The 23,321-nt window shown below is 37.3% G+C and overlaps 1 protein-coding gene across 1 annotated transcript; it reads left to right on the top strand.

Moving 5' to 3' along the window:
• The first annotated feature begins 8,026 nt into the window (after positions 1–8,026).
• Positions 8,027–9,040, top strand: LOC147940429 (uncharacterized). The gene has a single exon (XM_087460421.1). It carries the CDS (start codon positions 8,027–8,029, stop codon positions 9,038–9,040), a length of 1,014 nt encoding a protein of 337 aa, XP_087316547.1.
• The last annotated feature ends 14,281 nt before the right edge of the window (positions 9,041–23,321 follow it).

The raw sequence follows: 23,321 nt of genomic DNA, 5'->3' as shown, positions 1-23,321 counted from the left end.
AATTATGTCTTGTTCTTCATTAAACATGTCTAAGTAGTTTGCTTGTTAGGTTTAAGGTTTTTCATAGGGTTTTTATGGTTTATTAGATCTGTTATTTTTAGGGTTCATTATCTTATATGATCTTCATCTTAGGTTGTTCATCATATTAATTCTTGATTGATCACCTAGAATTAATACATTAGGAAAATAAATTGATATGAGAGTGTACTTGATTTTCTTGATAAAACATTTTGATGAGCAAAATTATTTTCTGCAAAGAGATTTGATTTAATAATTTTGTGAACAATCTAAACTTGAAATTAAAGCTAATTTTTAACCTAGAATTTTGCAAAGAGATTTGGATTTTTTGATTTTAAATTTAGATAATATTTGCAGTGAGAACTGATTTATTTTACAAAAAAGTTTAGAGTTCTAGATCTGATTTTAATTGCTTGAACCTTATTAAATTATTGATTTAATAATATGTAATTTCCTATGCCTAGCTATTTGATTCTTTGAATTTACAACACCTTTTGATTCTGTTTCTGCATTGTTTTTAATTTAATATTTTGATTTAGCATAATTAAAAGATTATTAAATCTATTGTGTGATCTAGAGTCCTTGTGGATACGATCCCTAAGTACTGCAGTGATCTCTTAATTTGAGAGAGTAGCTCTAGGGTAAATTTGAGCATATCATACTCTAACTAGTGATCAGATACAAACCCTTCTCCAACAGCTGAATGCTCAGGTTAAAACTTCAGAGAGTCCAGTTTTATCTTCTCAAGTCTTGTCTATTACAGAACATGGTGCTATGACTATTCAATCTTCATCTCGTAGTCCTTTATCCTTTCCCACTTCGTTTCCTTCTGCATCTTTACGTTTGAAAATAACCGGCTCACTTTCCAACATCAATGTTTATCCTCTTTATCCAAACACATTTCTCATGGTAGTTGGATCATAGATACTGGAGCAACTAGTCATGTTTGCTCTGACTTGACCTTTTTTAGTGAAACAGTTACAGCCTCTGGTGTCACAGTCTCATTACCAAATGAGGCTAAGGTGGATATAACACATTGTGGCACTATTCAGTTGACAGACTCTCATTTTGCATAATGTTCTACATGTTCCATCATTCAAATTTAATCTCATTTCCGTTAGTAGTCTTTTACAACATAATCATGGCTCTGCTCATTTCTTTCCTGATTCTTGTGATCTTCAGGAGTCTATTCAGGGCTTGATGATTGGTAAAGGATTCTTATTGCATAATCTTTACATCCTACAACTTGATTCATCGTCTGCACTCATCTCTCCGCCATCGTCACCTGCATCTACACATTTTTTTGGATCCTTGGAAGTAGATGGACATCTTTTGCATCAATGCCTTGGACATCCATCTCCTGACAGGTTAAACTTCTCATTGGTACTTTACCTTTATCTAGTCTTAGGCATGATACTCCTTGTGCTGTCTGTCCTCTAGCTAAGCAGAAACGATTACCTTTTACATCTAATAATCAGTTGTCTTTTTTTCCTATTGACTTAGTTCATCTAGATATTTGGGGACCCTTTTCTGTTGAATCTGTAGAAGGTTTAGGTATTTCCTTACAATAGTTGATGATTGTACTAGAGCTACTTGGGTTTACCTATTAAGAAATAAAAATGATGTCATTATTGTCTTTCCGACTTTTATGAAGTATGTTTTTACTCAATATAATGCAAAAATTAAAAAGATTAGGACTGATAATGCTCCTGAACTTGCTTTCACTGATCTAGTTAAGACACATGGAATGATTTACCAGTTTTCTTGTTCATATACACCCCAACAGAAATCTGTTGTTGAACGGAAACACCAGCATCTTCTTAATGTTGCTCGAGCTCTCATTTTTAGTCTAATGTCCCTCTAGCATATTGGACAGAGTGTCTCCTTACTGCCGTATTTCTTATTAATAGGACACCCTCTCCTTTGTTGATGAATCATACTCCCTATGAACTTCTTAACAACAAGAAACCGGATTATACTTTTTTACGATCATAGAATATTCTTTTGGTTATAAGGGTTACAAAGTTCTTCACCTAGATAATAATCTGATTTCCATTTCTCGAAATATTATCTTTCACGAAAATGTTTTCCCTTTTGTTGATACTCAAAATGGTCCTAGTTCTAATGATCTTTTTGACATGTCTATATTGCCATTAGATATTCCACACAATATAGACTATTTTCATACCCCTGCATCTCATACATCTAGTACATCTCATGAATCCACATATGATGCATCTCGAACATCTACAAATACAAATGCTACTGGTGACTCTTCTGTTGATGAGACTGTGTCCGCCGAGACGACCATTATTTCACTATCCGATGTCAGGCCAAGGCGATCATCTAGAGCACCATGTTATCTTTTTGAATATCATTGTTCTCTTAATCAAATTTCTTCTTCATCATTGTCTTCTCCTTATTCTCTTACCACTAAAAGCTTACCACTCCTTATCCCTTGTCATCTTATCTCACCTACTCTAATATCAAACCATCCTATAAATCCTATATAACCTAAAAATTTTCAACAAGCTATAGCATCTCTGAAGTGGACGCAAGCTATGAATGTGGAATTTGGCAACATGGAGCGTACCAAGACTTTCAATGTTGTTTCACTACCACCAGGTAAGAATGTGGTGGGGAGTAAATGGGTTTTCACAATAAAATACCATGCGGACGGCTCTTTAGAGCGAGTCTGGTTGCTAAAGGATTCACACAACATGAAGATGTTAATTATTTTGGTACTTTTTCACCTGTGGTTAGACTTTTTAGTGTGAAGTTACTCTTAGATCTAACAGCTAAGAAGGGTTGAAGCCTTACCCAAATGGATGATACAAGTGCTTTTTTGCATAGTAAACTTGATGAGGAGATATATATGAGTCTTCCTCAGGGATACACACCATCTTCCGGCACCTTACCACCAAATGTAGTCTGCAAGCTCAACAAGTCTATCTATGGCTTGATGCAGGCCTCTAGACAATGGTATCGATGCTTTTCAAAAGCTTTATTGGATGATGGTTTTACCCAATCATATGCCGACAATACCTTATTTGTCAAAGAAGAAGTTACCTCTTATATTGCTCTTATTGTCTATGTGGATGACATTTTGATTGCGAGTAACAATGACGAAGTTGTAACTTCTGTCAAAACTTGCCTTGCTAAGCAGTTTAAGACAAAAAATCTAGGACCGATAAAATTCTTTCTAGGCTTAGAAATAGCTAGAAATGCTGATGGTATCTCTGTTTGTCAAAGGAAGTATTGCTTAGAGTTGTTGGCTGATGCTGGTTTGTTGGGTTGCAAACCTAACTCTGTTCCTATGGATCCTAAAATTGAGCTTACAAAGGAAACAAGTGTTTTACTATCTGACGAACAACCATACCGAGAGTTGATCGGCAGGTTGTTATACTTGTGCATCACAAGACCGGATATTACCTTTGCAGTTAACAAGTTGAGCCAGTTCCTTTCATGTCCTATGGATGTTCATCTCCAGGCTGCTCGCAGTGTTCTCAAATATATGAAGAATAGCCTAGGCCAAGGAATCTTCTTTTCTGCATATTCTGAAATTTGTCTAAACGGGTTTGTAGATGCTGATTGGAGAACTTGCAAAGACTCACGACGATCAATCACTGGTATGTGCATCTTTCTTGGAACTTCACTGATCTCTTAGAAATCAAAGAAGCAAAACATAGTGAGTTCAAGTAGCACTGAAGCAGAGTATCCACTTGAAGGGGGAAGGAAGTATATTGACTTATTAGGATATAAATTTATTATAGTGTATTAGTATAGCTAAGTCTCCTTTAGCTTACTATCCTACTACACTTGTATCGAGTATAAATACTCCTTGTATGACCACTTTGTTCATTAATGAGAAATATATTTTTACATCAAAGTTTTTAAAATAACAAAATTCTCGGTTTCTTGGAAATACTTCTTAGATATTTGACTGTTTTTTTTTTTTATGATAAAAATTTATAGTATAGGAGTCAAATCAACTGAGCGAACTCTCCTGTCCTCGACCAAGTATATGCAAAAATCTAATTTGGTTCACTCTTCAGTAGTTATATCTTCTATCTTTCCTTCGTTGTCAATCCAACATAATCGATATAATTTGTCCATGATAAACAAATTTAACCATTTAAAACCCGAAAACTCCAAAGTCAAAACATACTTAGACCATCTAGTAAAAAATAAATCTGAAATCACATTTCTATTATCTTTAGATTAATTTTTCTATTAAATTGGTCAAGTATTTCTAAATAAGGTTGTTCACTTATTATAATGTTTTTTTGTTTTGTTTTTTGGGATGTTATTTTGTTTTGGGTTATAATTGGTAAATGGTAGACCAATTAATTCGACCACGTGATAACAGAAAAGAGACGTTTAGTTCCACTACATTGGTGCGATATGAAGTGATCACCATTGCTTATAGTTTAATTCACACTTCCATTTTACATCATCAAAGGCTATGAATAGTTTATATATAGATCTATCAAGTGGTCTTACATCCAATCTCGTCAATTGATTGTTGCAAGAATATATATATATATATATATATATATAAATATATATATATATATATATTATATCCTTTCATATTTTGTTCAATCCAATCACATCATTTGAATTATATAAGAAAAAAAAATTACCAATATCGAAATAACCATGTTGGGAGACATATCACACTGTAAAATTGATCTTATCATGTATTTATAAAATAATAAGATTCTCATTTTATCATTGATTTATATTTTCTTTAAATTATAATGACAAATCTTAAGAAATATTTATATATAACCTTTATTTAAACACACAACACTCAACAAATAACAATTTGGAATATTATGTAAATGGGTATTACAATCTAAGCTCTACTAAATATTGAGAGCAAAAAAAAAGTTCATAATTCTTAGAAACACGTTAACAGTTTAGTAATTAGTAGTATCAAAATGAATTTTGTCTCTCAAACATAAGGCGGTTTGGGCATAACTTAGGCCCAGTATTGGAATGTGCCAGCCCACCAAAACTATATTAGTTTTCTACACTTATTTACTAACCAGAAAGATATATGTACAAAATATATATATGTATTATATATATATATATTTCTTTTAGTACCAGACTACTAGCCATTATTTACTTTCTCTTTATGTGAATGGATTTTCACATTGTTAGTCATTGATTTAGACAACCTTACTCTTTAATTAGCTTTATAAAACTTTTATATGATCTTCATTGTAGTAAACCAGGTTGATGAGTTCAAATGTCAAATACCATTTTAGTAAAATCCAATAGCGAAGAACAAAGAAATTTTATTTTGCTGTCTTTTTGACCTGATGAGTATACTTTTCTCCAAAACCAAATGAGTACTTAAGTAGTAGTAACAAAGTGGATCTTGGAAATAGAGTTGCTTTCACATTTGAGTAAAAATAGTCGGATTGGATACTACACTCACTAATAACGTGATTTGTAACTTTAATAAAAGAGTATACACCACAACTAATCTTTATGTCTTCGAATGTTTTCAGCGATAAATGGAGTATGATGTGAATTCAAATTTCAAAAACAAAAATCATACTGCAGCTGATCATATATGTATAACTGGAGTGAAAGGCCGCGTACTGATCACAAACTATACGCCATACATTTGATAACGGTTTATTAATTACAGCAGTTTCTAACCCTAAATTCGATCAGCTAAATGCATATTCATTATTTTTATATTTATTGGGTTAGAAAAGTTGATCAAATAGTCAGTAATTGGCTTTCGTTTTCACTCAGTAAACCCTAATTGTCATGATTGGAAAAGTATTAGACTTGGAAGTTAACATATATAGCGGCGAAGACAAATATCTACCTTTTATTTTTCTACGCTTTTGCTTTTGTTTTTGGCAAAAGCAATTGTTGAATTTCAATATATTTATAATATAATTAAGTTGATTTTAATTATTAAGTTTGGATGTAAGGCGTAGCTTGTTCGTTTCGTTACCGCAGGTATCGCAGGCAAACGGCGGTTACGACAGCCACAATTATCGTTGTTTATTTGGTTGCCGTAGGTACCTGCGGCATAACGCTGCGACAAACGCAGCTTCTGATTTTGAACGTCGATTAGATGCATCGATTAAAAATATTACGTTTGCCGATGTCGTTGTCGCTGCCGCAGCCGCCTGCGTCTACGAAACGAACATGCCCTATATGTAATCGATGAGCACGGGTTGGAATTCATTTTATTTATATTATAATTTTAGAATAAAATATAATTTATATGATTATTTTTAAAAGTTTTTTTGGATAAAACATTATACAATAAAATCATATGCTAAATATAATGGCTTAAAAAAATATCTATTTGTAAGTTTTAAATTGTTAATTTTGTAATTTTATGTATGAGAAATGATTATGTTTGTTGTTTGTTTTTATTTTAATTTTTGAACATGTTTGGTGAAAGTTTTTTAATATGACATGTGCTTAGGTAAGATTTTATTTTCAGTTGCACAATAAGATCTCGGAAATCACGATTAAGTGTGATAAATTGCCAATATTTTATTCTTTTTTTACGCCTATGAATATATTTTTATGTCTAATAGTATATATTTTGTAACAATATATCGAATACTAAAGATTTTATTTAGGAAATTATATAAATCATTGGAATATTCTCTTTAAAAAGATTCTTTAGGATATTCTTAAGTGTATTCATATAGCCCATGAATTGACCAATTAATCAATAACGTTTTTTTTGTAACCAACCTATATTTAATGATAACTTATTTTGTAACCAACTTATAAAAATTATATAGTCTACAAAAAAAGTTGTGTACTTCCGTTTTATTAAATAGGGGATTTGTAGTATACCTCTTTTTCAAAGTCAAGACTCAAGAGTCTGTGTTTAAAAAACTGCTTCAAACAAAAATTGTAATGTTGTAAATCACTTAGGATGGATCTCCATAACCGGCTCATATATTGTCTAAGTCCATAAGGCCCATCGACCATCTTCTCTTAGTCCTAGTCGGTTTTGTACTAAGGGTTTATCTATCCCTATATATATATGTATTATTCGATTGATTAATGATAATATGAAGAGAGAATACAAGCTTTGTTTCTCTAGTTTCACAACACGTTATCAGCACGACTTGTTCTAAATCTCCAACTGAGAAAATCCCTAAAATCCTAAACCGCCGCCGCACATAAGTTCTTGTTCGTTCAAGCTCGGCGACCGCATCAAGTTCGTGATTGTTCAAGATCGGCGATCAGCTTGTGTTCGTGATCAAGTTTTGTTCGTGACTAGTCTGAGGTTCGTGATCAAACTCGAGGTATATCTGAGGTCTTTAGCTCCCGGATCAATTCCAATCAACCCCAAAACGGTGGAAGGTAAATAAATCGAACTCATCGGACACATATATCGAACCTGATCTCTTAATCATATTGGAACCCTAAAACATACAATTACACAATCAACAAATCAAAACCCTAAGCTTTGAAACCCTAAACCCTAAAACTTTAAAATTCGGATTGTATGAGGTTTAGAATTGCTTAGAATAAGATGGATTGTTATTGTTTTGATTGATTCTATGTCTTGCATGAAACCCTAAAACTAAGAACTTAAAATCAAAACCCTAGAGAAAAGTTTTTCCTAAAACCTCTTGTCCTAATTCTATTCAGAATAGGAAAATTTACTAAACTAAAAAGGAAATAATCTTATCTAGAGAAAAAGAAAACTTTAAAACTTAAAATTATTTGCATATTTCCTTGTCCATACTAGATTATATTTTTGTCTAGGATTGTTTCATGCATATATTAACTATATATTAAAAGACAAAAACTATATATTAAAAGACAAGAAATTATTTACTAAAATTGGCATGGTTCGGTCTTAAATACCGCATGGCCTAGACGAAATTAATTCTATGGTTCGGTCTTAAATACCGCAAGGCATAATCCAAAAAAATTGGCATGGTTCGGTCTTAAATACCGTATGAAAATAATCGGGTGCATGTTTTGTATTTTATAGATGTCCAAGATCGACAATCTCCGATATGCTGCAATTAATGTCTCTGGAGACAATTATTTACAATGGGCATTGGACACTAAAATTACCCTGAAGTCAAAGGACCTATGTGAGTGCATTGAGGATGATAATGATTGTACTGAAAAGAGTAGGTACAAGGCGATTTTGCTAATACGCCATCATCTTGTTGAGAGTCTCAAGAACCAGTACCTTACCATTGAGAATCCTCTTGACCTTTGGACAGAGATGAAAAACAGATATGGACACCAAAAGACGGTGCTCCTACCAAAGGCTCAATTAAAAAATCTAAAAATCCAGGATTTTAAATTCGTAGAAGAGTATAATTCAGAGCTATTTAAGATAGTCTCAATCTTGAAATTATGTGGTAAGGAGGTTACTGAGGAAGACTTGCTAGAGAAAACATTCTCAACCTTTCACACCAATAACATACTGCTTCAGCAACAGTATCGTGAAAACGGTTTTAAGACATATGCAAGTCTAATCTCTTGTTTGCTGCTTGCTGAGCAGAATAATGAGTTATTACTAATGAACAGTGCAATGAGACCTCCTGGTACTGCCCCATTACCAGAAGCTCACAAGGTTGATATGTCCAAGAAAGAGCCTAAAGAGACTAAAGAGTCTAACTACGTCCAAAGAGACAAGTATCACGGCCGTGGCCGTGGTAGAGGACGTGGTGGTCGTGGCAATTACCAAGGAAACCATTATGATGGTTATGGCCGTGGGAACCGATCCGACTTTGGTCGTGGTCGAGGTAGAGGCCGCGGAATTTTCAAACCGCAACATAAGACCAAATCCATTTGCCATAGATGTGGTATGGAGAATCATTGGGTAAATACATGCAGAACACCTAAGCACCTTGTTGATCTCTATCAAGAGAGTTTGAAAAAGAATCCAGAAGCTAACTTGGTTCATCTCGTTGGTGAAGAAGATTTCGACCATGAGAATGATGACCTATTGGATTATGAGACTTCACATTGTCTAAGAAAGGATAATTAAATTTAAATATTGTCTTGATTTAATTTTCATGTTTTATGCTTTGAATTTTATTAGATTATAATTTTAGTTTAAATTCAATTATTTTATTTTCTTCAATATATATTTGTTTGTTTTATTCTGTTATGTCTAAAACATAATTCTTGTCCATATTAAGAAATAGCTGAGGACAAGAACATAAGAGATATTTTGCATAATCTCATTTTGAAAAATGCCAATATTAGCACAATAGCGGGTATAGCAAGCTTAATTGAAAGCTACGGCCAGGCCCATATACATTTACCTAATGGCACGCATCTTGAAATAAGTGATGCCTTATATTCACCCAGCTCAAAAAGGAGCTTATTGAGTTTCAAAAACATTCGCTTGAATGGTTTTCATGTTGAAACTAAGGGTGAAGGAAACCAAGAGTTCCTATATATTACTTGTAACATCCGCGAACCGAAATCCTGGTTTAGGGGTTGCAACGGTCGATGCACTATGTGCATCGGTCGATGCAAGGTTGGTTTTCTGCGGACGAGTTTAAGTTAAACGCTGCGTTTTGGGTTAGGAAAACCCTTAACTCGAGTTTTGTCTCATTAGTCGTGTTTAGCCGCTTTTGAGAGAAAAGAAAAGAGAGAAAAAGTTCTCTAAGTGTTCTTGAGTGTTCTTGGTGATTTATGGTGATTGGAGGCGTTTCCTGTAGAGATCTGTAGCTGAGATCGTTGTAGGAGCTTCCTAGGAGCGTGTTCTTGCTTTTAAGGTTCAAAAATTTCTTGGTAAAGGTAAGTGCATGACCATGGCTTATCTAAGCTGGAGATTTCTCTGATCTGCTTGTTTATGTGTTGTTTGCCTTGTTAGTATGTTATTTGGGACGTTGGGAAGCTTTCTTGTGACTTGGGATCGAGTTTTGTGGTTGTAGGAACGAAGATCCGGTGAGAAGCTTCGGGGAAAAACGATGCTTGGCATGTGCATCGGTCGATGCAAGTGCGAGGATGGCATGTAAAACTTTAGGGTTTTCATGCTATGTCGAGCATGCGTCGGTCGATGCAATGGAAGCATCGGTCGATGCAAGTGAACCTTGCATCGGTCTATGCATATCATGCGTCGGTCGACGCAACCCCAACTGGTGTCGGTCGATGCATGTTTGGTGTCGGTCGATGCATGTTTGGTGTCGGTCGATGCAGAGTCCTGGTTTGTTATTGTTGATTGTTGGTTGATGGTTAGAGATGTCTCTATTGCTTGTGTGTATAGCCCAGTAGATGGGAGGATTGCCTTACTGAGTGTTTTTAAAATACTCATGCATTGCAATTTGTGTTTGTGGTGCAGGTAAAGGCAAAGTGTGATCGTGGAATCAAGGCAATGAAGAGGAGGATGTTCTAGGGACTCGATTGGTTGTTGTCTGGTATTGCTAGGTTGCTAGAGTTGGGTCATTAGAAACATTGTTAGGTTGCTGGTTCTATGATTCCTGTTGATTGATTTTTTTGGATATTGGTTATGTTATAATTATTGGTTTATTATTGGATATTTATTGGATATTGGTATTTGTTATTCCGCTGTTGGTTGTAATTGTGGTTAGGTGGCTAGTGGATATGAAACCACTAGTTGTAATTATTTAATATTATTATTTTTTTACTATTTATTATTAAAAATAAAATAAAAAAACGGGTCAGGTCGTTTCAGTTTGGTATCAGAGCCCTTACGGTTCTAGGCTTGGGTTCACTCGGCTTTGTGCTGTAGATGTTTGGGATTGCATGTGTTGATTGATTATGTGAGTTAATAAAATTGTGTGTGACATGGAGTCCTAAAACATCCTCTTCGAGCCTACAGTATGATTCCACCGTGAGTTTATGTTTTTGTGTTTTTGTATTATGTTAAGGTTGCTTGTTAGCCTCTGTTCTTGGAGGTGCATTGGCTAAAGGTGTTGTTGGTCGTGGACGGGGACGTGGTCGTGGTCATGGTTGGGCGGGTCCTGAGGCCAGCGAGTGTGTGGTCCAGAGTTCCACGAGGAGGTACGTCGGAGGGTCACCAGAGGGGGTTAGCCGGTGAGCGTGCCGAGGGTGCTGGGAACCCAGGTGTGGGGTTGCAGCAGGTGGAGCCCATGATCGAGATGATCGCTTGGCGGATCTGTTGGCTTACTATTGGTGCGGTTACCGAGAGGGGTACCATTGCAGGCTCCAATTGTAATGCATGTGGCGTGGTGCAGCCGAGGGCTACGGATGTTGAGGACTTTCCATCTTATTTTAGGAGGATGGAGCAGTGGTAAATGACCGGTGCGAGATTCTTCGCGAGAGGTATCGAGCCTAGAGAGGTGGATAGATGGACATATGTAGTTGGAGCAGATATTTTTCTGTTTGGTGGGTAATCCAATTGGATATTAGAAGTTGAGTGGGTAGGTGTAACATTGTAATTTTATACTCGTACGAAGGGAAGTACCTTTGGTCGAAATATGGTTATAGTCTTTAAGGATTGTTGCTCCTGAGGGGATGGTGGTTTTCCCAGAATACCGATAGCTCGAGGGGTTGTGGGCTCCGAGAGTGGCAGAGGGGATGATGTTCTCCTGAGGGGATGATTAGTTCCTCTCATTCCGAGATCTTGAGGATTATGGTCCAAGAGTGAGATGGTATAACTCGAAGACGGTGCTCTGAGAGTGAGAACAGTATGGCTCGAAGGTTGCTACCTAAGGGTGAAAGAGTTCGGAGCAAGCAATGCCTAGGATGTGAGTATAAACATAACGACTGAATGTAGACCTCGAGAGAGTGATGGTGGTTTAATCTCGGGTTTTGGATTTGTTGACCAGTGGGTTAGGGCTTTATGACTAGAGCAGTCATGAATGTGTGGCTGTTGCGCCAGGATTGTGCGGCCGGTGGTGCTGGAGTCCCAGGAAGGGCAGTTGCAGCACTTATGTGCCGGGAAAAGCATGTTTGCCCATATACATAAGTTGACGAGAAGCCTTCATGGCAGGATAAACTAATCGTTACGACGATGTTGGATGAAGTTCATTGGAGATGGACAAGGTTGCTAGATTCAAGGTTTTGGTAAGCCTGTTGGAGGAAATAAGTCAAATGGTTTGAGTTAGCGGCCTGCAAAACATTTGATGCGGTGAATCAGAATATGCGAACGTATGGTACTTGTGTGTTTTATTACGCTCGTATTGATGATTTGCTGTGGAGAATTGTCAAGCGGAAAAGCTATTTTTGGAATAAGCTATATTGTGGAAGTTTCCTTAAGAGACAAGTTACTAGAGGCTCTTGGACAGGCAAAAGGGGTTGATATTCGGGTGGTGGTGAGTTGATGTCGGCATACTTGTTTATTAGTCTAGTAGATCTGAGAAAGTAAATAGAGGATTCTTTCGTCTTATCACTTCACCGTGGGGGCGTCGGTGGTGTTCATCAAGTAGAAGGACGAGGTATGGGTTTATGAGTTTGTGGTTTCGCCGTTTGGGTTGACTAACACGCCAGCAGCGTTTATGAGATTGATGAACAGCGTGTTTCAGGAGTTTCTGGACGTGTCTGTCATCATTTTCATTGACGACATCCTGGTTTCCATTAAGAGTCATGAGGAGCATGCAGTGCATTTGAGAGCAGTTCTGGAGAAGCTGCGAGAGCGGAAGTTGTTTGCTAAGTTGAGCAAGTGTAGTTTCTGGCAGCGTGAGATGGGTTTTCTGGGTCATATTGTGTCTGCAGATGGGGATTCTGTAGATCCGAAGAAGTTTCAGGTTATCAGAGATTGGCCTAGACCGCAAAATACCAGAGTGATTAGGAATTTCTTTGGATTGGCAGGTTACTACAGGAGGTTGTGCAGGGGTTTGCTAGCGGAGCACGTCTGATGACTAGGTTGACAGGGAAGGATGTTCCTTTTGGTTGGTCACAGGAGTGCGAGGAGAGCTTTGCAAGCCTGAAGGAGATGTTGACTATTACTCATGTATTGGCTTTGCCTGAGCAGGGAGAACCCTATGTGGTTTATACAGATGCATCCAAAGTTGGTTTGGGGTGTGTGTTGATGCAACATGGGAATGTGATTGCCTACGCTTCGCGGCAGTTGCAGGAGTATGAGGACAACTATCCTACTCATGATTTGGAGATGGCTGCTGTAGTTTTTGCCCTGAAGATTTGGAGATCTTATCTTTATGGTGCAAAAGTACATGTGTTTACATATCATAAGAGCCTGAAGTACATATTCACTCAGCCTGAGCTGAACTTGAGGCAGAGGCGGTGGATGAAGCTAGTGTCAGATTATGATTTGGAGATAGCTTATCATCCTAGTAAGGCTAACTTGGTGGCTGACGCTCTGAGTCGGAAGAGGGTAGCTTCGGCTCAGGAGCAGGATATGGAGTCTCTGATAGGAGAGATCAGTGCGTTGAGGTTGTGTACAGTGTCTCAGGAACCGTTGGGTTTGGAGGCGGTTGATAGAGCAGATCTTCTGACTAGGGTGCGTTTGGCTCAGGAGAGGGATTTGGGGCTGGTGAATGCCTCAAAGGATGTTGATTCTGAGTATCAGGTTTCGGCTAATGATACTATTTTGGTGCACAGGCGGATTTTTGTGCCCAATGATGAGGAGTTGAGACATGAGATCTTGAAGGAGACTCATGAGAGCAAGTTCTCTATTCATCCACTAGAACACCTAAGTGAACTTAGAATCCCTATCAGACACAATACTCGCTGGCACCCCATGCAACCTGACTATCTCCTTCACATACTTCTTAGCCAAGACCGCTGCTCCATCAGTCTTCTTAATGGCCAGAAAATGTGCTGACTTAGTCAACCGGTCCACAATGACCCGTGATCTCAAGAGGTACGATCACTGGGTCGAGATGAAGAAGGATGTAGCTAGTTGGGTCGCTAGGTGCGATGTCTACCAGCTAGTGAAGGTTGAGCATCAAGTTCCAGGCGGGATGCTGAAGAGTCTACTTATTCTCGAGTGGAAGTGGGATATGATTACCATGGATTTTGTGGTAGGATTGCCAGTGTCTCGAACCTTTGATGCTATTTGGGTCATTGTGGACCGGTTGACTAAGTCAGCACATTTTCTGGCGATTAAGAAGACTGATGGAGCAGCGGTCTTGGCTAAGAAGTATGTGAAGGAGATAGTCAGGTTGCATGGGGTGCCAGCGAGTATTGTGTCTGATAGGGATTCTAAGTTCACTTCGGTGTTCTGAAGAGCATTTCAGGCAGAGATGGGCACTAAGGTGCATATGAGTACTACTTATCATCTTTAGACAGATGGATAGTCAGAGAGGACAATCCAGACGCTGGTGGATTTGCTGAGGATGTGTGTGTTGGATTGGGGTGACAATTGGGCAGATCACTTGAGATTGGTAGAGTTTGCTTACAACAACAGTTACCAGGCGAGTATTGGGATGGCTCCTTATGATGCTTTGTATGGGAGGTTGTATTGTACACTGTTATGCTGGACTCAGGTGGGGAAGAGGAGCATTTACGGGGCAGATTTTGTTCAGGAGACCTCAGAGAAGATTCGGGTTCTCAAGCTGAACATGAAGGAAGCTCAGGATAGGCAGAGGAGTTATGCCGATAGGAGGAGGAGAGATCTTGAGTTTCAGGTAGGAGACAGAGTATACCTCAAGGCGGCCATGTTGCGGGGTCCGAACAGGTCATTGACAAAGACTAAGTTGAGTCCGAGGTATATGGGTCCATTCAGAGTGATTGAGTGGGTGGGACCGGCAGCATATAGGCTGGAGTTGCCTGAGGTTATGCGTGCGTTCCACAAGGTTTTCCATGTTTCTATGTCGCGGAAGTGTCTCTGTGAGGATGATCGGGTGTTGGCTAAGATTCCTAACATGACTTTGGAGGCGAGACCAGTGAGGGTTCTCGAGAGGAGGATCAAGGAACTTCGGAAGAAGAAGATTCCTTTGATGAGATTCCTATGGGATTGTGATGGTGTTGAGGAGCAGACTTGGGAGCCTGAGGCGATGATGAAGGCAAGGTTTAAGAAGTGGTATGAGAAGCAAGCCGCGACTTGAGCTTGTCTAGCCTGGTCCCATCTGTAATCCGTGGCTGGAGCGGGAATGGAGTATTCCAGCCCATCTCTCTTGTTTACTTGGTCGCTTAGGGGTGGTTGGTTGTGCGACTAAGTAACAAGATGAGGTGGTGCTCGGGGTACGAAATTTCCGTGAGACAGTGGTTTGAGGGAAAGTTTCCTAAAATAGAAGTTGCTAAAAGTGGAAAGTTTTTGGAAGTGGAAAGTTCTAAAAATGGAAAGTTTTATGTGAGTTAGAATTTGTCCATTTTAGTGGTGGAGAGCCTTGGAGGGGCTTGTGTGGCCTTAGTGGCGGACTTTTGAGTCATTGTGTGGCCTTTGTGGCGGGCTGTTTAGCCAGTTGTTCGCCCTTTATGGTGGGTTGTTTAGCGAGATGTGTGGCCTTTGTGGCGGGCTGTTTAGCCAGATGTGTGGCTTTTATGGCGGGCTGTTTAGCCAGATGTGTGGCCTTTGTGGCGGGCTGTATAGCCAGATGTGTGGCCTTTATGGCGGGCTGTTTAGCCAGATGTGTGGCATTTGTGGCGGGCTGTTTAGCCAGAGTTGCATGTTTAGGCGGTCCTTCGGGACGAGTGGCCTTGGTGGCGGTCCTGTTTAGAACATTTGTTTAGTCTTTGTGGCGGTCCTGTTTAGGACATTTGTTTGGCCCTAGTGGCAGTGAGATGATCCATGTGGGGTCATGCGGTATTCCAGTAAGGGGATATGTGGTTGGTAGGACATTGCGATGTTTTACGCGAGCCACGGGAAGGATACCTGGATAGGGATAAGACTCAGATGTGTTCAAAATTGTTTGCTCGCGACTCTTGGGGGACTTTGGTTCTCCTAGTACTGCCATATTCTGAGACTTTGTGCCTTGGGAGTATGGTTGGTATATCGACTTCGGATGACGATCCGGAGGCGCGCTGTAGGGTGGCAACCCGAGAGACGAGTATTGGATTTCCTTATATATTATGGAATGCGGGCTTAGGCCCGATAAGGAGCCAATATTATGGCATGCAGGCTTCGCCCTGATGAGGAGGCAATAAAAACTCAAGGTTTAGACCTATGGGTAAAGGAAAGTCCAAAAGTCGAGAGCAAATAATGCCTGGAACGTGAGTCTATCGCCTAGAGGTGACCTTCCGTAGATCGGTCGGAGGAGTGCGGACCGTGGAGACGGTCGCACGGGAGTCCTTGGCTGATGGATATTCGTGATTCGAGGACGAATCTATGTTAGTGGGGGAGAATTGTAACATCCGCAAATCGAAATCCCGATTTAGGGGTTGCATTGGTCGATGCAAGGTTGGTTTTCCGCGGACGAGTTTAAGTTAAACGCTGCGTTTTGGGTTAGGAAAACCCTTAACTCGAGTTTTGTCTCATTAGTCGTGTTTAGCCGCTTTTGAGAGAAAATAAAAGAGAGAAAAAGTTCTCTAAGTGTTCTTGAGTGTTCTTGGTGATTTCTGGTGATTAGAGGCATTTGCTGGTAGAGATCTGTAGCTGAGATCATTGTAGGAGCTTCCTAGGAGCGTGTTCTTGCTTGTTTAAGGTTCAAAAACTTCTTGGCAAAGGTAAGTGTATGACCATGGCTTATCTAAGCTGGAGATTTCTCTGATATGCTTGTTTATGTGTTGTTTGCCTTGTTAGTATGTTATTTGGGACGTTGGGAAGCTTTCTTGTGACTTGGGATCGAGTTTTGTGGTTGTAGGAACGAAGATCCGGTGAGAAGCTTCGGGGAAAAACGATGCTTGGCATGTGCATCGGTCGATGCACTTTGTGCGTTGGTCAATGCAAGTGCGAGGACAACACGTAAAACTTTAGGGTTTTCGTGCTATGTCGAGCATGCGTCGGTCAATGCAATGGAAGCATCGGTCGATGCATATCATGCGTCGGTCGACGCAACCCCAACTGGTGTCAGTCGATGCATGTTTGGTGTCGATCGATGCAGAGTCCTGGTTTGTTATTGTTGATTGTAGATTGTTGGTTGATGGTTAGAGATGTCTCTATTTCTTGTGTGTATAGCCCAATAGATGGGAAGATTGTCTTATTGAGTGTTTATAAAATACTCATGCATTGCAATTTGTGTTTGTGGTGCAGGTAAAGGCAAAGTGTGATCGTGGAATCAAGGCAACAAAGAGGAGGATGTTCTAGGGACTCGATTGGTTGTTGTCTGGCATTGCTAGGTTGCTAGAGTTGAGTCATTAGAAACATTGTTAGGTTGCTGGTTCTATGATTCCTGTTGATTGATTTTTTTGGATATTGGTTATGTTATAATTATTGGTTTATTATTGGATATTTATTGGATATTGGTATTTGTTATTCCGCTGTTCGTTGTGATTGTGGTTAGGTGGCTAGTGGATATGAGACCACTAGTTTTAGTTATTTATTATTATTATTATTATTATTTACTATTTATTATTTTGTTTTTTTAAACGGATCGGGTCGTTTCATTACTAAAATCACCCAAGACCATAAGAAGGTCCTAGAGACTATACCCGCATTATCCACTGGTCTTTACCATGCTAAAATAAATATGATAGATGCTAATTTGGCAATGAACAAGATGTTCAATGAACAATTCACTTTATGGCATGATCGACTTGGCCATCCGGGTTCGAACATTATGCGTAAGCTAATTATGAATTCAAATGGGCACACTCTTAAAGAGAGACGAGTTATCCCTAAAAATCTCACGTGTGTGGCATGTGCACAAGGAAAACTCATTATAAGGCCATCACCAGTGAAAGTCACTAAAGAGACTTTAGATTTTCTGGAAAGGATACAAGGAGATATATGTGGACCAATACACCCACCTTGTGGGACGTTTAGATATTTTATGGTCCTTATTGATGCATCGACCAGATGGTCGCATGTTTGCTTATTATCAACTAGAAACCTTGCGTTTGCTAGATTGCTGGCCCAAATCATATGTCTGCGAGCCCACTTTCCAGATTTTCCACTTAAGACTATACGTGTAAACAATGCTGGTGAATTTACATCCCAAGCGTTTAATGAATATTGTATGTCCATGGGGGTAAGTGTGGAACATCCCGTGGCACATGTACATACATAAAATGGATTAGCTGAATCCTTTATTAAATGTATTCAATTAATTGCTCGACCATTACTCATGAGGTCGAAGCTTTCTGTGTCGGCTTGGGGACACGCAGTATTACATGCAGCAGAGGTTATACGCATCAGGCCATCTAGTGAGCATAAATATTCGCCATCCCAATTATTAACGGGTCATGAGCCAGACATATCCCATCTAAAGACATTCGGGGGTGCCGTTTATGTACCGATTGCACCATTACAGAGAACAAATATGGGACCTCAAAGTAGGATGGGAATATATGTTGGATATGATTCTCCCACCATTATTAAGTATCTAGAGCCAACTACGGGTGATTTATTTAAGGCTAGATATGCGGATTGTCAGTTTGCTGAATCCTAATATCCTATGTTGGGTGGAGAGACAAACAAGTTGGTCAAAGAAATATCATGGAATCAAACATCCTTGAATTGGCAAGATCCTCGGACTCTAGCATGTGAGGCAGAGGTCCAAAAGATTATACATTAAGAAAAGCTAGCTAATCAATTGTCAGATTCCTTTACTGACCCAAAGAGAGTTATGAAATCGTACATACCAGCTTGTAATGCACCAATACGTATTGATGTTCACAAGGAACACAATCAAGTTGCTACATAGTCTAAGGCACGTTTGAAACGTGGTAGACCAATATGTTCCAAAGATAAGAATCCTCGGAAATCTAACAAAGGTGCAAATAAAACCGAGGTTAAGGAAACTATAGACATGACCGCGGCAAATCCTAAGGTACCGAATGAGGTTTGGGACGTTGAACCTCAAGGTCCTGAAAGTATTGATAATAATGAGATCGCAATAAATTATATCATGTCTGGAATTCAATGGAACCGAAAAGATGTCGACATCGATGAAATATTTGCATACAAGGTAGCACTTGAAATAAATGAGGATCATGAACCCACGTCTATATTAGAGTGCACTCAAAGTTCAGAATGGTTAAAATGGAAAGAAGCCATTGAAGTGGAGTTAAATTCATTAAAGAAAAGGAATGTGTTTGGTCCGATCTTAGGGACACCATTCGATATAAAGCCAGTTGGACACAAATGGGTCTTTGTAAGGAAGACAAATGAGAATAATGAAATCGTGAGATATAAGGCACGGCTTGTAGCACAATGATTCTCTCAAAGACCAGGAATAGATTATGAGGAGACATACCCCCCTGTGATGGATGCAACGACTTTAAGATTTTTAATAAGTCTGGTTATAAGAGAAAAACTTGATTTGCGGCTAATGGATGTAGTAACCGCATATTTATAAGGTCCACTGGATAATGAAATTTATATGAGATTACCAGAGGGTATTGAGCTCAAAGATAAGAGTGGTTCTTGAGAACAATACTGCATAAGGCTAAACAAATTCCTTTATGGACTAAAACAAAGTGGGCGCATGTGGTACAATAGATTGAGTGAGTACCTAGCCAAAGAAGGCTATAAGAATGATCCCATCAGTCCATGTATTTTTATAACGAAGTTTGCAAACAAAGGGTTTGTAATCATAGCAGTATATGTGGATGATTTGAATATCCTAGGAACCTCTGGGGAAATCTGGGGAAATAGCCCAAATAGTTGAATATCTCAAGAAAGAGTTTGAAATGAAAGACCTAGGTAAAACTAAGTTCTGTTTAGGATTGCAACTTGAGTACATAAATAATGGAATCCTTGTGAATCAAATGACAAATACTGAAAAGGTACTCAAGAGGTTTAATATGGACCAAGCTCACCCATTGCCTAGCCTAATGGTTGTGAGAAGCCTTAATTTGGACAGTGATCCATTCGGTCCAAAGAAAGACGATGAAGAGATTCTCGGTCCGGAAGTGCCATACCTCAGTGCTATAGGAGCGTTAATGTTTTTAGCTAGCCACACTAGACCAGACATTTGTTTTGCCGTGAACCTCCTAGCAAGATTTAGTTCTTTTCCGACCCAAAGGCACTGGAATAGTATCAAACATGTATTGCGTTACCTACAAGGAACGTTGGATTTGGGTTTATTTTATACTAACTATAACAAAGAAGGTTTAGTTGGTTTTGCTGATGCAGGTTATCTATCCGATCCACATAATGCAAGGTCTCAAACAGGCTATGTGTTTACACACGGTGGTACAGCAATTTCGTGGCGTTCGATGAAGCAAACCATTGCGGCACCATCATCTAATCATGCAGAGATTATAGCCATGCATGAAGCCAACCGTGAGTGTGTTTGGTTAAGGTCCATGACACAACATATCCGATCAGATTGTGGCATGGCCGATGACAAGGGACCAACTATCTTGTATGAAGACAATACAACCTGCATCGCACAGCTCAAGGAAGGATACATTAAGGGAGATCGGACAAAGAACATTTTGCCTAAGTTCTTCTTCACACATGAAGTACAAAAGGTCGGAGAAGTTCAAGTGGTGCAAGTTCCGTCATGCGACAATTCAGCCGATCTCTTCACCAAGTCATTACCGACATCGACATTCAAGAAGCTCACGCACCAGATTGGGATGCAAGGACTTAAGGACTTCTAGTGATGCTTAGAACAGGGGGAGTAATATGCGTTGTACTCTTTTTCCTTCACCATAGTTTTGTCCCACTGGGTTTTCCTGGTAAGGATTTAATGAGGCAGCGTCCCCAAACGTATTACGGTGATCTCTTAGCATTTGCACGGTTGTGTCATCCAAGGGGGAGTATTGTAAATCACTTAGGAAGGATCTCCATAACCGGCTCATATATTGTCTAAGTCCATAAGGCCCATCGGCCATCTTCTCTTAGTCCTAGTCGTTTTTGTACTAAGGGTTTATCTATCCCTATATATATGTATTATTCGATTGATTAATGATAATATGAAGAGAGAATACAACCTTTGTTTCTCTAGTTTTCACAACATGTGAGACTTTTTAGAATTTTAGTTGTAATTATTGCTAGTATACTGAGAAATAGAACATAAAAATGGTAGTTTCAAAAATCCTCTTCATATCTCTATATAGCAATGTTGTTAAAAGTTTAACCATATACTATCATGTGACATATTACAAAAAAATGTCATTGTATTTTAATTAATTTAATAACTAACAAAAAAACTTATATTGGTTTATAAACTAATAAAACAATATTTTTGAAATTATTTAACAGATTCAATTTATTGTTTCAGAAATCTTAGGAAACAATAACAAACTGTTTGGAAAAATTATAAAACTTAATTTTATTTATAAAACTAAGATTAAATATTTGTATCCCTAAATCGTTTAATGATGACTGATATATTTTAAAACTAAAATACAACATTTCTTATATTTTTAAAACAAAAATATTAGATCTAATTTATTAAATATTTTTTTGCAATGTACATTGACGCAGTGACATTTTATTAAAATTTAAGAAATCACAAATATTAGATTTTATTCAATATAATATATACCTATCTGTTTCATAAAAAGTATCATTTTGATACAATGCACACAAATTGGGATAACTATTTAAATTTATATTTTACCTTCTACAAATACACTAAAATTTTTTCTCTTTCTAATTAAATAAGTTTAAATAATAGAAATAAAAAAGATATTTAATTTTATGGACAACATTGAAAACATAAAATGACACTTTTTTATAACAATAAAAATGTCATAATGACATTTTTTGTGAAACAGAGGGTATAACTAAAAAAAATCAAAAAATTAAATCAAGATTTCTAAACACGACTGCTTCAATACGAGTGTTGTTTTATTTTATAGATTTTACCAAATTTATTCAGTTCACGGATTTGAACATTGTATCATGTACCAATTTGAAATCATAACATAATACTACGTAAATTAAATGTAAAAGATTATATAAAATATATAGAATAAATCAAATAAAAGTTCTACTATTATATAAACAATAAAATACAATAAATTTTACGCAAACATTTTCCCTTGCTCTACAACACGGGTAACTATTTAGTATGTAATATAAATTTTAAATGTTAACAATGACAAAAACGGTTTACTAGTATTATTTTTATATATAATTATATACTACCTATCTTGTTATTTCTTGTAATTTAAAAAAAAATGAAAACTGGTTTCAAATTTTTTCAAAATAATTTAACATATGATATAAATATTGCGTCGAAAACTTTTCAACTATTTCCAAAGATAAATATGCTTCTTGGCTCTTGCAAACCCATATGCATCACTTAAATGACTATGATGCATATCTCTATATACTTATTTAAGAAATGTTATTAAAATCAATTATTTGAATTAACATTTAACTAATCTCATATGAACTTGATATAACTTTTTAATTTATTTAGAAATCTCGATTTAACTTTTTAATTTAATTTTCTAGTTGTATATTCTATATTGAATAAAATACAACATTTGTAATTTTTTAGATTTTAATAAAATGTCACTACGTTGATGTGTAGTGCAAAAAATATTTAATAAATTAGATGTAATATTTTATATTTTTAAAATATAAGCAATGTTGTATCTTAGTTTTAAAATATGGTTTTGTGTATAGTAGTATTACTTTAAATATATAAATGTTGTAATATAAATTTTAAGAGACACAAACATAAAATTTTAATTGAAATGCATAAACCTCACACACTTTCCTCCACTTCCTTATCACCTTCACTTGTATCTTTTAGCCAAATCTCCATGAATGCAGATCTTTGACTATATCATATTGAACTATTTTCTATAGAATATGTTTTCGATATTGTGGGAAGAAGAAACTAAAGAATATATCTTCTCAATAACATGTATTGCTTTCTTTTATAGGCAAATTTTGTAACAAAAAGTAAGACATACTATTAATATATAAGTTAAAAATATTGCAAAACCTTTTTCATATTATCTAGAATCTGTTTTGACGATATTTTAGTTAATGTTGTATTGATATATCCGATTTACAAAATAATATATCGATTATTGAGTGTTATTCAGAGATATCCGTTTAGATTCTGTGATATATAGGTACAAAATACTTTTTCAAATATCATAGCTATACTTTTAGAATCTACAAATAAATAAGACAAAATAAAAAAACGTTGGAATAAAAAATGACAAAACAAATTTTTACTGTTTTCAAAATGGCATGCATAGGTGCAGCTTATGCAGTTCAATTTAAATCTTGTAATTGACAAAATCTAGAATCGTTAGAACAAAAAATGACAAAACCAATTTTTAATGTTTTCAAAATGGCATGAATAGGTGCAGTTTATGCAATTCAATTTAAATCTTATGTGTATGTCTCTTAA

The sequence above is a fragment of the Camelina sativa genome, chromosome 8, assembly GCF_030686135.1.
Source record: "Camelina sativa cultivar CO46 ecotype springtype chromosome 8, ASM3068613v1".
Lineage (NCBI taxonomy): Eukaryota > Viridiplantae > Streptophyta > Magnoliopsida > Brassicales > Brassicaceae > Camelina > Camelina sativa.
The sequence above is the reverse complement of the archived record's forward strand: the minus strand, read 5'-3'. Positions and strand labels throughout refer to the sequence as shown.

What these genes read in the sequence shown, in the direction of transcription:
- LOC147940429 (XM_087460421.1), top strand. Translation starts at nt 8,027, where the DNA reads ATGTCCAAGATCGACAATCTCCGATATGCTGCAATTAATGTCTCTGGA.